Source organism: Setaria italica, chromosome VIII, assembly GCF_000263155.2.
Source record: "Setaria italica strain Yugu1 chromosome VIII, Setaria_italica_v2.0, whole genome shotgun sequence".
Lineage (NCBI taxonomy): Eukaryota > Viridiplantae > Streptophyta > Magnoliopsida > Poales > Poaceae > Setaria > Setaria italica.
In genome coordinates, this window is record NC_028457.1 from 25,906,943 (window position 1) to 25,917,855 (window position 10,913).

General features: G+C 46.6%; 1 protein-coding gene across 2 annotated transcripts; it reads left to right on the forward strand.

Moving 5' to 3' along the window:
- Nucleotides 1–1,015: 1,015 nt before the first annotated feature.
- Nucleotides 1,016–10,592, forward strand: LOC101773216 (coiled-coil domain-containing protein SCD2). Of its 2 annotated transcripts, none has more exons than XM_022828812.1 (16): nt 1,016–1,560; nt 6,287–6,426; nt 6,929–7,007; nt 7,143–7,184; nt 7,290–7,352; nt 7,853–7,902; nt 7,981–8,008; nt 8,284–8,358; nt 8,441–8,551; nt 8,655–8,715; nt 8,951–9,186; nt 9,332–9,401; nt 9,553–9,594; nt 9,703–9,743; nt 9,948–10,074; nt 10,230–10,592. In XM_022828812.1, exons 1-16 carry the CDS (start codon nt 1,129–1,131, stop codon nt 10,346–10,348), a joined length of 1,716 nt encoding a protein of 571 aa, XP_022684547.1. In that variant the 5' UTR covers nt 1,016–1,128; the 3' UTR covers nt 10,349–10,592. The 2 variants fall into 2 exon arrangements, with proteins under 2 accessions (XP_022684547.1, XP_004980549.3); XM_004980492.4 differs by lacking the exon at nt 1,016–1,560 and adding an exon at nt 4,637–5,633 and having other exon boundaries at nt 6,291–6,426.
- Nucleotides 10,593–10,913: the final 321 nt, after the last annotated feature.

The window sequence follows — 10,913 nt, forward strand, 5'->3', positions numbered from 1 at the left end:
CGAAGGAGGGGATATCACCGGAGTGCCCTTGTCACACTGTGGCCCGCATTTGTGACTAATCGAGAGCGCCGCCAGGGGAAACCGTTCAGATCAGCATGGTCCTGTCCTGGGTGGCCATCACGGGACTTAGCGCAGTCTGTAGCGATGCTTGTCATCTGTGTGGAGCCGAGGGGGAAATGGCTTTGGCATTGCAGTCTCATTTACTTGGTAATTATGTTCCTGTGTCTTACAGGAAATATACGAACCATTGTCAAACCAGTCCCGCCGTCCGCAGCTAGTAATATTTGCTAATGATGGATTAATTAAGCTTAATAGATTCATCTCGCTGTTTAGCCTCCACTTATGTAATGAGTTTTGTAAATAGTCTACGTTTAATACTCCTAATTAGTATCTAAATATTGATGTGACACTTGCTTAAAAATAAGCAAAGGAACCAAACGGACCCATAGTTAAACAATATAGAAGTAGCAATGTTCGCCTGTACTTCATGGTTCAGTCTGCTGACCGACCATTTGTTGTTGTTGAACCCATAATCATTCCTTGCCTTCCAAAGATACCAAAGCTTAGTAAAGATCTCCAAGATGTCATCTGAGAAATTGTTTGTCAGAAAACATGTTATTTCCTTATTCCATTCAATCCGAGAAGTCATGTTGCTCTAACCTTACTTGTTTTTTTTTAATACTCCGTGGTATATTTTTAAAATAAAGACCATGAGAAAACACATAGTATCCCCAGTAGGAAATTGATTTTCGAGCTTCGTAGTTACAGTGCACGATTGCACGCACGTAACGCGTCGACGGTGAAGAACAGAAGCAGCCTAATTTTGGTCCACAGCACGTCCCAAAAGGGTCGGTGAGGGCCCACTGAACACTTTGCTTACCTCAGCAGTCATTAATTGACCTCCCCCTCCCAAAAAATATTTTATTCGCCTAAAGCCTTGAGCCAACGTTTCCCCCTTTTTTAAGTAGCCCTGACCCAAATATTAATGCGAAAGCATCCTCAAAGTGTGCCCTTTCCAGTCAGAAGTAACCTCCCCGTAGCAAAGCACACACCTAGAGCACTCGATCCCGTCCTCAAGCGAGAGCGGCCGCCGTCCAGGACGCCACGCGCGAGCCCCGGCAAACCGGCATGGACTGGCGCCGGGCCGGCAGCCCGACGTACGGGCGGCGCCGGTCGCCGGCCGCGGGGCTCTACTCGGCCCCAGCGTCCCCGGCGCACCCCCTCGGCGGCGGCGCCACCTCCGCCACGGCGTCGCCCGTGCACCCGCTGGCGGCGCGGTCCAAGGCCCGCGCGGCCGCGGCCATGGCGCACGCCATGTCGCGCCAGCAGCCGCACGCCGGCGCGCGGGACGACGACGACGACGGGTACGGGGCCTACGACGCGGACGACGGGTTGGCCGACGGGAACGGGAACGGCAGGTACAACGGCGGCGGGAGGAGCCCCCTGCGCGGCGGCGCGTACGGGTACGGCGGCCGGAGCCCGCTGCACCCCGCGGCCGGCGGCGGCGGCGGAGGGGGAGGCGGCGTGAAGGACAAGTACTTCGGGTTCGCCCTGCCTAAGGTATCGTTTACTCCCTGCTAATTACTGCTCCATCGATTGGCTTTGCTTGCCTGATTTTTTACTAGTGGTATATAGTAGCATCTTATTGGATGCTCGTACGTTTTGGCAGCCAGCAGTGGTCGCCTAATTTTTGAGCAGCGGTTTTGGACGTTTTTCCTGTGTTCTTCTTCCCCGTTTCTTCTGTGATCCTGTCGCTCGCTTGTTTGCATGCGTTTCGATTCAGATGTCGTCGAGACGTTCCTTTCCTTGCCGTCCCACGGCCGCATGAGAGACGTAGTACTGACTAGTGACTACTGATGGAGAAGTAGCTAGCATTCTACCTAGATGCCAAAACAGGGAGCTTTCATGACTGATACAGCCAGAAGGTTTTTTTTCCCTTTTTGATGCGCCTGCCGTCTAATTACGCCGCAGCTTGCTGATTTTTGCAGAGACCCCTTCCTTCTTGTTGATCCACCTGATTTGTGCTTGTTCTTCCGAGGCTAGGCTAGGAGGGGGTTTGTTCATGTGGCGTTTTAATTAGCTCCAACGCGAAAGAGGCGAGAAGATTGTTTAAGCAGCCCGAGAGGTAGCGCTAGGAGGGCTACCTTCGGGCAACCAGCAGAAAGTTAATCGCCCCGAGGCGGTCCGCTCGATCCTTCTTCCGCGGTGCCGCCACGCACGCTGCACCGCCATGGATGGATCGATCATAAATGCCGAGCAGCGGCCCCACCTCTGCTCTGACCTCCTGCTTTCTTTAGTTCCGGAGTCCACGCCGTGTCGACCCCGGCCGGCCGGCCGGTCAGGTGCGGCGGTCGTGTGGATCCGATCCGGCGGTTCTGACTGAGAATGGGAGAGTGGAGACCCGGACCGTCGACTACGCGCGCACACCCGGCGCGTGGGCGCACGAGCGCGACGGGTGCGGCACGCCGCCCGGCCGGCCGGCAGGCGGCACCGGCGACGCGGGGGGCCCGGTGGTCAACTCGAGAGGATCCAATCCAACGGGTGGAGAGCGCGCCCAGCTTTGCAGAGGAATCGAAGCTTTTTTCTTCTTTTTTTTTTTTGAGGGCGCAGAGGAATCGAAGCTGAGAGGTCTGACTTCTGAATCCAATCGCCGATCGGGGGATCTCCCCCATGCGCGCGTCACGTGATGATCGACCGATCTTCTGTGCTTCACGCGAGCGTGTTTCCGCTATCGAACTCTCTGTCTCGACGATTTTCAATGTCATGGCGCGTGGAACCGGCGACCATACTGGCCCTCCCGCGCCGGGTCGGTGAATTTCATCCAATTCTTTCGGCAAACTTTTTTGAACTCCTGCTGGTGGGCCACGCCACCCACACAGCTGGGCCATCTGCGCAACCACCAGCCCATTCCTCCGGCCCAGTGTATATATAGCTGCTCGGCCCTGTTTTCCAACTCGCATATCACTCGCCCCAAAACGTTATGGCTTCTTTTGTTTGTTTTTTTTCTTTTGGCGAGGACATGGCTTCTTAAATTATAAGCAACTCAAATACAAAAAATGTCATCGTCATAGGTACAACAAGTATGTTAATAGTTCCCGCGGCTAGATATTCCTGCGCAACGGGTAATTTCTGCCGTGTCGTTTCCTCCCCTCCCTCAGAAAGCAACAAATCGAAAGCCGCTTCCCGCGGCTAGATATTCCTGCGCAGCGGGTAATTTCTGTTGAGATAATTTTACGGGGCAATTTATATTTTTAATTTTATTTATCCGGGACCAGGACGGGGGCAGTATGATTTGATCGGGTCCACGTAGCAGCAGTCACGCTTTTTTCCAAGTCTCCTCCCCGCGTGACGTGTCAAGCGAAATAAAACGAAAGAAAGAAGTTGCCCCGTTGCGTGCACGAGCTGGCTTGCCTGCGTACTGGCTGGTGGGGCTAGAATGTGGCTGTCGTGCCCGTGGAACGGGTATTCGGTGCGGGTCAATAGTTTCAGTTTCAAACCATACATTTTGCACCACAGTGTCTGATCTTTGTGCCATTTTCGATCGAGGAACAAGCTTAGCTTGAGTCCAAGTCATTAGTGATACTATTTTAGCTTTTCAAGAAATCTCAAAGGATAAAATCCACATTTAGGCTAGCTTTTGCAGCTCGTTCGTGTGTGGGGGATCCTGGGGGACCTTTGCACCGTGATTGACCACTAGATGCTTCAACAATTTCGAAATAGATATAGATACTAGCATCTTTTGATGAGTGTGATCACCGGAAAGAGTTGTTAAATTTAAATGGTACGATGCACAACCCAGAGATGAAAATGAAAAATGCAAATATCGATGCGCCCTATATACATACACTGCATCCTACTAAGAGTATACATGTGAAAACAAACAGACGCCTAGACAAGCAATTAAATGACTCACCTAAGAGAGGGTCATGTAAAGAATGTCTATAAGATAAAAAAAAAATTAGATCAATCTAGGAGGAGTTAGGCAATTTTTTATTAAGAAGAAGAAATAGGCACCCAAACAAATTCGAGTTAGAAGGACTCGAACCTGGATGGTTAGAGTGCACGACAACACCTTCCAACCTAACCAGTTGAGCTAGGCCCACTTCTTAAGAACGTTATAAGATGTAATGGCACCATGTATAGTTTTCCCAACAGACCCTTTCACCTTATTGTGACCCACCATCACACGCTTAGGAGGGAATGTGCCCTTCTACAAATTCAAAGGCCAGTCTAAAACTTGATTTATCCACACATCATTGCTTACTGCTCGTAAGACCAAGTCCCTTAATATTATGTTAAACTCGTGAAAAAAAACACTTGTATTATTCTTCACCACCAAGATTTCTTATGAAATCCAACTTTCAAAATAGTCGATTTATGGTGGTTTCAAGTGTTTGAAAAGGCCTAACAAAATCCACTTGGGTACTAGGTAAGAATTAATTGCACCAAATTCGTACCATCCTTACAACACCGTACCAAAAATACAATTTACCACTAGACAAAAAGAAAATTCAGATATTAAATCTAAAAAATATCATTCTCGACAGTAAAATTGCAAAAAGTAAGCGGACTGGAGTGCAAACCGACCCACACCTTCCCCTTTCCACCCTTTTCCCCGCTCCAGCCTTTCGTCGAAACGCCCAAATCCGCAGCTTCTCTTGGAACCGGAAACAGACACGAGTTCGGGAAAGCAAAAGTCAAACCAAAGTCAACGCGGCGGCGGTTAGGCGGCCACCCACCCCCAACGCCGATGGACGCGCCCCGCGGCGGCGCGCGGCGGCCGACCCCCTCCGGCGCGGGTGCGGACCAGCGCCGCGCCGCGGCGCAGCAGGCCATGGCGCGCATGGAGGAGATGATGCTCGCGCACGCCGGCGCCGCGGGCGAGTTCAGCATCATCCTCGACGCGCCCCTCCCGTCGCTCCAGCAGTACCGCCGCCACCCCGCGCCGCCGTCGGGCGCCTCCTCGGCATCCTCCTCACCGTTCCGCAGCGGCGGGCGGGACGGCAGCGCCGGCGGAGGGCGGGACGAAGAGAGGATCCCCGCTCGCCTGCGCCGCGACGGGAGCGGCCACGACGAACTCGCCGACGCGCGCACCTCTCGCCGCGGCGCGGATGCCGGCGTTCGACGGGAGCAGCGGCAGGCTGGTGGCACGCGCGGCGCGGTGCGCGGAGACGAGGGCGAGGAGGAGGAGGTTGGGGCGCCGGTGCGGCTGATGGGCCCGCGGAGCGTGCGGAGGCCGGTCTCACGCGGCGCGACGCCTCCGCCGAGGGCTGCCGAGGCGAAACGCGTCGTGGTGAACAAAGAGGAGGAAGAGGAGACGCCGCTCCAGCTGCTGGCGCGCGGCGAGCGGAGCTCGAGCGCGACGAGGCCCGCGGAAGCGCCGCCGCCGCCGTCGCAAGCGGTGGAGAGGGCCGCCGCTGCCGCAAGGCCGTCGAGCCGGCGGTCGAAGCAGGAGGTTGGCGTGAGGCCAGTTGCGGCTGAGGTGGCGGCGAGCGTGGACTCTGACGTGGAGAGCGTTGGGCGGTGGAGCAGCCGGGGCAGCGAGGATGGCGGGGAGGAGGCGGTGGCGTTGCCCAGGCCGGTGGCGGCGATCGTCGCGAGAGATCGAAGCAGGAGCAACTCGCCCGCGATAAGTAATGTCAACGATGATACCTTACGTTTGTTTCGAGCAATTCGTTTGAAACAACTAAGAATTTTGATTCAACAAAGAAAGAAAAAGTTGGGAAAAATTATTCAAATTGTTTTGCTCTTCGTAGGCTCTGCTTGATACTCTGTTTTGAAACGAGTAGATTATGAAAATGTTGTTTTATTTTTTTACTAAAACAAGCATATGAGGCACTGGAGAATGTAGTTGTGATTAGGATCTGTTCTCAACTTATTTGTGGTTACTCGTGGCTGTTAACTGACTGCATTGGTGTTACTTTGTTTTTTACTTCAACAATTTTCAGTTACTGGTAATGCAGGCTATAGTTATTAAATAAATATGGTGTTGTTGCATTTGATGTTTCTTGTTGATGTATTCTTTCTTTTTTGTGTTGCTGCATTTTGTTTCTTGTTGATAGAATTTAATCTTTGATGCATCATGGTGAAAATAAAGGTTTTTATTTTGGCATTCCAAAGTGAAGAGAAAGTGAATTCTTGATTCATACAATTACTTTTCCTTTTAGTTTCAAAATATTGTCAATCTCAGATGCTGCAGCAAACCTATTGTTCTGGATTAATTATGTGTTTTTTCAGTTCTCCTATGAAATGACGCTCCTTATTTCCGTTGTCCCTGTTTACCTAGTTAGGTCGGAATGGTGTGGACTCAGCTGCAGTGAATCGCCCACCATCAACAGGAAGGTCAACCTTTGCACCACCAGTAGGTGTTAATGTGAGGCCTCTACAAGCTGTGGAAATTCCCAATGGGACACCTAAGGATAGAAGGTGAATTGTCAAGCTTTTTGAGATAATTCTCTTGCACTTGTTTTCAAAACATATTTCACTGCCATTCTATCAACTAATTTTCACCCTAGTTCATAGTTGGCACTAGTTTTTTGTTCTGCTAAATTAGTAGATTGTTGATTTTCATACATTGTACAAGAGAGACGAGACCTAGTTAATGCCTATACTACTATCCTATTGATGCTTTCTTCAGTTCTTAATTGCCTAAAAAACTGAATTGATGTTCTTTTCTGAATATTGCTTTGTATGGTCTTTTTTCATACGACCCCTATATCTTTCTCTTGGCATATGCAAGTATGCATGATCTTTTATTTTTAGTTTCTCCTGTGAATGTAAGCTCAGAGTAAAATTTTCTGATGTTGATATTCATCATAGGAAATTAGTCTGACTTCCTTCTCAGTATCTTTCATTAGTAGTTCCAGTCCATCTATAAGTAGCAACAGGATTGCTGGGACTAAAATTTGATATTCCAAATGTGCTGTAGGGCTGTTTATCCAGATCCCACTTTCGCCCAGTCCACACGGTCACGAGACTCACATGACAGTTCAACAATAACAGAAGAGGTTTGTTGCAAAGCTTCCGAATCACACCTTTTACATTCTACAGTGAACTGTTAGTGAACTGACACAAGGCTTTCATAAATAATATTGAAGTTATTCCAATGAAGAAATCTTACAAATGCTGTTTTTGTTTTTCAGCTTGAAATGCTAAAAGATGAGAATGTTAATCTTTTGGAGAAGGTGTGCTATGGTTCTTGCTTGTATTCTAATGAATTCCATGAATCAGAGAATAAAAGTATCTTTGCCTTACGAAACTTGTCATAATACTCTGTTTCCCAAATTCAGCTTGGCCTAGCCGAAGAGAAACTTAGACAATCTGAAGCCCGGACAATCGAGCTTGAGAAACAGGTACTTTTCTTAGCATTTCAAGTATCTGATACTATTGTCCCAGATTCTCCATCATTCTATTGTAAAACTTGATATACTGTAATTCATAGTTATGCAGCTTCTTTCAGAGATCTGAGGTGCAATACTGTGTTTGAAGAGTTCCCCAACATGCACCATATTACTGCTTCATAATATAACTTTTAAGGTGTTCAATCAGTACTTGTATGTTAAGATTTTATTATTGTATGATGGCATAATGAAGGGTTATATTAGTCTTTTCTTACAATTTAGTATAGTTTTTCACACTTTTAAATGATGCCTGCAAACATGAAAGCTCATCCTGTCTGGGTTTGAGGTCAAACTAAATGGCCACTTCCTTTTATGAGTAAAATTATTTGCTTTTGTGTCACTTCAAGTTGAGTAATAACTTAAGAACTAATGTGACCAATGTGATTGGATACTTTAATCATGAAGAGGACATGATATCCATTTTATATCTTTGTTGTCGGCAATATGTCCAGGTTGCTAATCTTGGTGATGGGTTATCTATGGAAGTAAAGCTTATGAAAAGGTATTTAGATTGTATTAAGATATCTTGCACTTTGATTTTCCTATCACTTGATCCGTGACCTCCCACTTATGGATGCAGGCGGGAGGAGATGCTTGTAAGAAAGGAGGTACAGGTTTATTTGCATGTTTATCTATTTACATTAACAGGGATCATCTGGATTTTCTGAAATGGAACTGTCCACTTGTGACTTGTTAAAAAGCATTGGCATCCATTCTGAAAGTGTGATGCGTGCACTAATTCCTTCATTTCATTTATGAAGACGCCTGATAATACAGTATATAATCTGAATTTTGGCAGAATATTTGCTACTCTACAGTTTCTTTACCTGCTAGGTGTTGATTGACATGATATTGATGCATATGATTCCTTATATAAAAACAGCAAGAGATAAGAAAAGCTCTTATATCCAAGAATGGTAAAAGTGAGGAACTCACCGCTCTTCAACAGCAGCTACAGGTAAGGTGCTAGCCCATGCCCTACTATAAGAAACATTATGAGTTCAACTACAAGTTGTCATGATTGTTGTTTTCTATCCTAGTCTGCAAAAGAAGAGGCATCTGCTGCTGTGAAGAAACTCAAAGAAGCAGAATCCGAAACAAAAGACTTGCGTACAATGACACGCAGGATGGTCTTAAGCAAAGAAGAAATGGTCAATTTCCTTATCATTTTTTCTTTTTATTCCAAAGATGTCATCAAGCATAGATGTCCATGCTTGTGGAAGTGCTGATTTTAAGCACATAATTGATGTATAGGAAGAAGTTGTCATGAAGAGGTGTTGGCTAGCTCGATACTGGGGTTTGGCTGTTCAATATGGTAATTTCCAAAGATAGCCAGTTTTTTCTTTTGCAACAAATTCAACTGAATGCTGCTTTTGTGCGACATGTGGAGGCTTATTAAATCAGTCCTAAAATTTCTGTCATTATTGGATTCACAATAACAATCTGTTTCCTTAGTTTGAACTTTCAGGAAGCAGTGACCGGATTTCACATATCAACTTATTTTACTGATTGATACTTTGCTCATTAAGTGCCTTCTTGCAATTCTGCAGGCATATATCCGGACATATCCATGTCAAAACATGAATATTGGTCTTCGCTTGCACCTCTGCCGTTTGAGTATGTAACATCTGCTGGACAGAGGGCTAAGAACGGATCTGAAACAGGGAGTGATGGTCTGGAAGATGCAGACAAGCTTGTTCATGATTTGACTGTTACAGCAGGGGAAGGCAACGTAGAAACCATGCTTTCTGTTGACAAAGGACTACAGGAACTAGCTTTCCTGAAGGTGCTTATCCTTTCACTTGGTTTTTTCATCTGCATATGTTATCCTTATCCATAATAAATCCTCAGCACTTACCAGTATCTCAGGTTTAGATAAAAGTTTGCTGTTTGTCCTTTTCGCTCTTCTGACACTTCCAATCATTTTGAAGGTTGAGGATGCAGTACTTTTTGCCCTTGCCCAACATCATCGTTCTAATGTGGTCGGTCCAGCAGATCCAGGTCTCTTCCTTTTCTTTTCCTATTTGTCATTGATAATGTACCAAGAATACTTCGAAGAAAAATTTCATATATATAATTAACAATTGGCCATAATTCCTTACACCTCTGAGAAGCTAATACACGTTTATGGTTCCGTGCTTCACATGTGCAGATATTAAATCAACTGGAGATGAGAAATTTACTGAAGCATTTGGTACTGTTATTTTTTTATTTTCTTTCAACATTTATTGGTTGCCTGGCCTTGTTGGTTCTGTTGGGAAACCTAACTAATTCCTGACCGATTCGGAACCTGGTTCTGCAGATCTAAGCAAGGAGGAAGAGGAAGATGTCAAGTTCAAGCAGGTACCCTCCCTATTCCTTTTGCTCTGAGCTTGTGACTTGAATCAGTGAGTTGGTTAGTTCTGTGCCAACTGACAACAAAACTTATATTGCTTCATTCAGAACGTGCAATTATCTCTTGTACATTTAATTCCTTTTGTATTTCCAGTCATCCAGTACTATGTTTTTCTAATTATGCAAATGACCCTCAACTTTGGTGCCATCCAGGCTTGGCTTATCTACTTCTGGAGAAGGGCTAAAACCCATAACGTGGAAGAAGATATTGCTGAGGAGCGATTGCAGATGTGGATTGATCGACACAGCCAGGAACCAACTTCACATGACGCTGTAGATGGTATATTCTTGCACATTGCTCCTAAGCTAATCTGCATTCTCCCTTTTGCTCGTACCACACGTCTAGCTTCAGCTGCGAGAGCATCAAAGCCACAACGCTGATTACTGATCGTAAAATTGAATGCATTCTGTTCTTACCTTACATTTCTCTTACAGTCGAGCAAGGCTTGCACGAGCTGAGGAAGCTGGGGATCGAGCAGCTCCTGTGGGAGCTCTCCCGCCACGAGGTGAATCTCACGAAAGACGATCCATCCGATGTCGAGGATCTGACCTAACAGCCTCAAGAAATGGGGGGACAGAGATCGAATCCAGTTTGGTTATCAATGTGTAACATACAAAAACTGGAGAACACTGTAAACATGTTTCTCGTTTTGTTTCTCAGTTTTGTCCCAAACTGTTCATTGATTCTTTTCCCCATTATGTATATAACTTTGGGCCTTCACTGTCATCAAAGCGGCTTGAAGGGTGCAACAACAGATTAAAAATCTAGTAATGTACTTCCCGTGTGCACGCGCCTAACCAACTTATCCTGCATCCGTTTCTGGCATTATCAATCTGAATCCAATTTTGGAAAAAAAATAATGATGATTTGAAAGTGAAATGGACCATATGTTACAATCGACTTCAATCGTTTTCATGCCCCTAGTTGTGCAGCCATCAAAACTCACTCGCTTGGAAGACCCACAACACTAGCCCAGCCCTTTCGTTACCAATGCGGCAGTGCCACGAGCCAGCGAGCTATAGGAAATATTTGGAACTGCAAGGCCATGTCACTACTCACTAGGAAAGTTATTAATCACCACGATTCACTTGCCACTGACTACTACTCCCTTCGTCCCA

Bases quoted from the DNA above. Each gene is read 5' to 3' on its own strand.
- LOC101773216 (XM_004980492.4), top strand. From the start codon at position 4,751: ATGGACGCGCCCCGCGGCGGCGCGCGGCGGCCGACCCCCTCCGGCGCG. The intron at 8,359-8,440 runs GTAAGGTGCTAG...TTTCTATCCTAG, and splicing joins CTCTTCAACAGCAGCTACAG to TCTGCAAAAGAAGAGGCATC. The intron at 9,595-9,702 runs GTACTGTTATTT...CTGGTTCTGCAG, and splicing joins GAAATTTACTGAAGCATTTG to ATCTAAGCAAGGAGGAAGAG.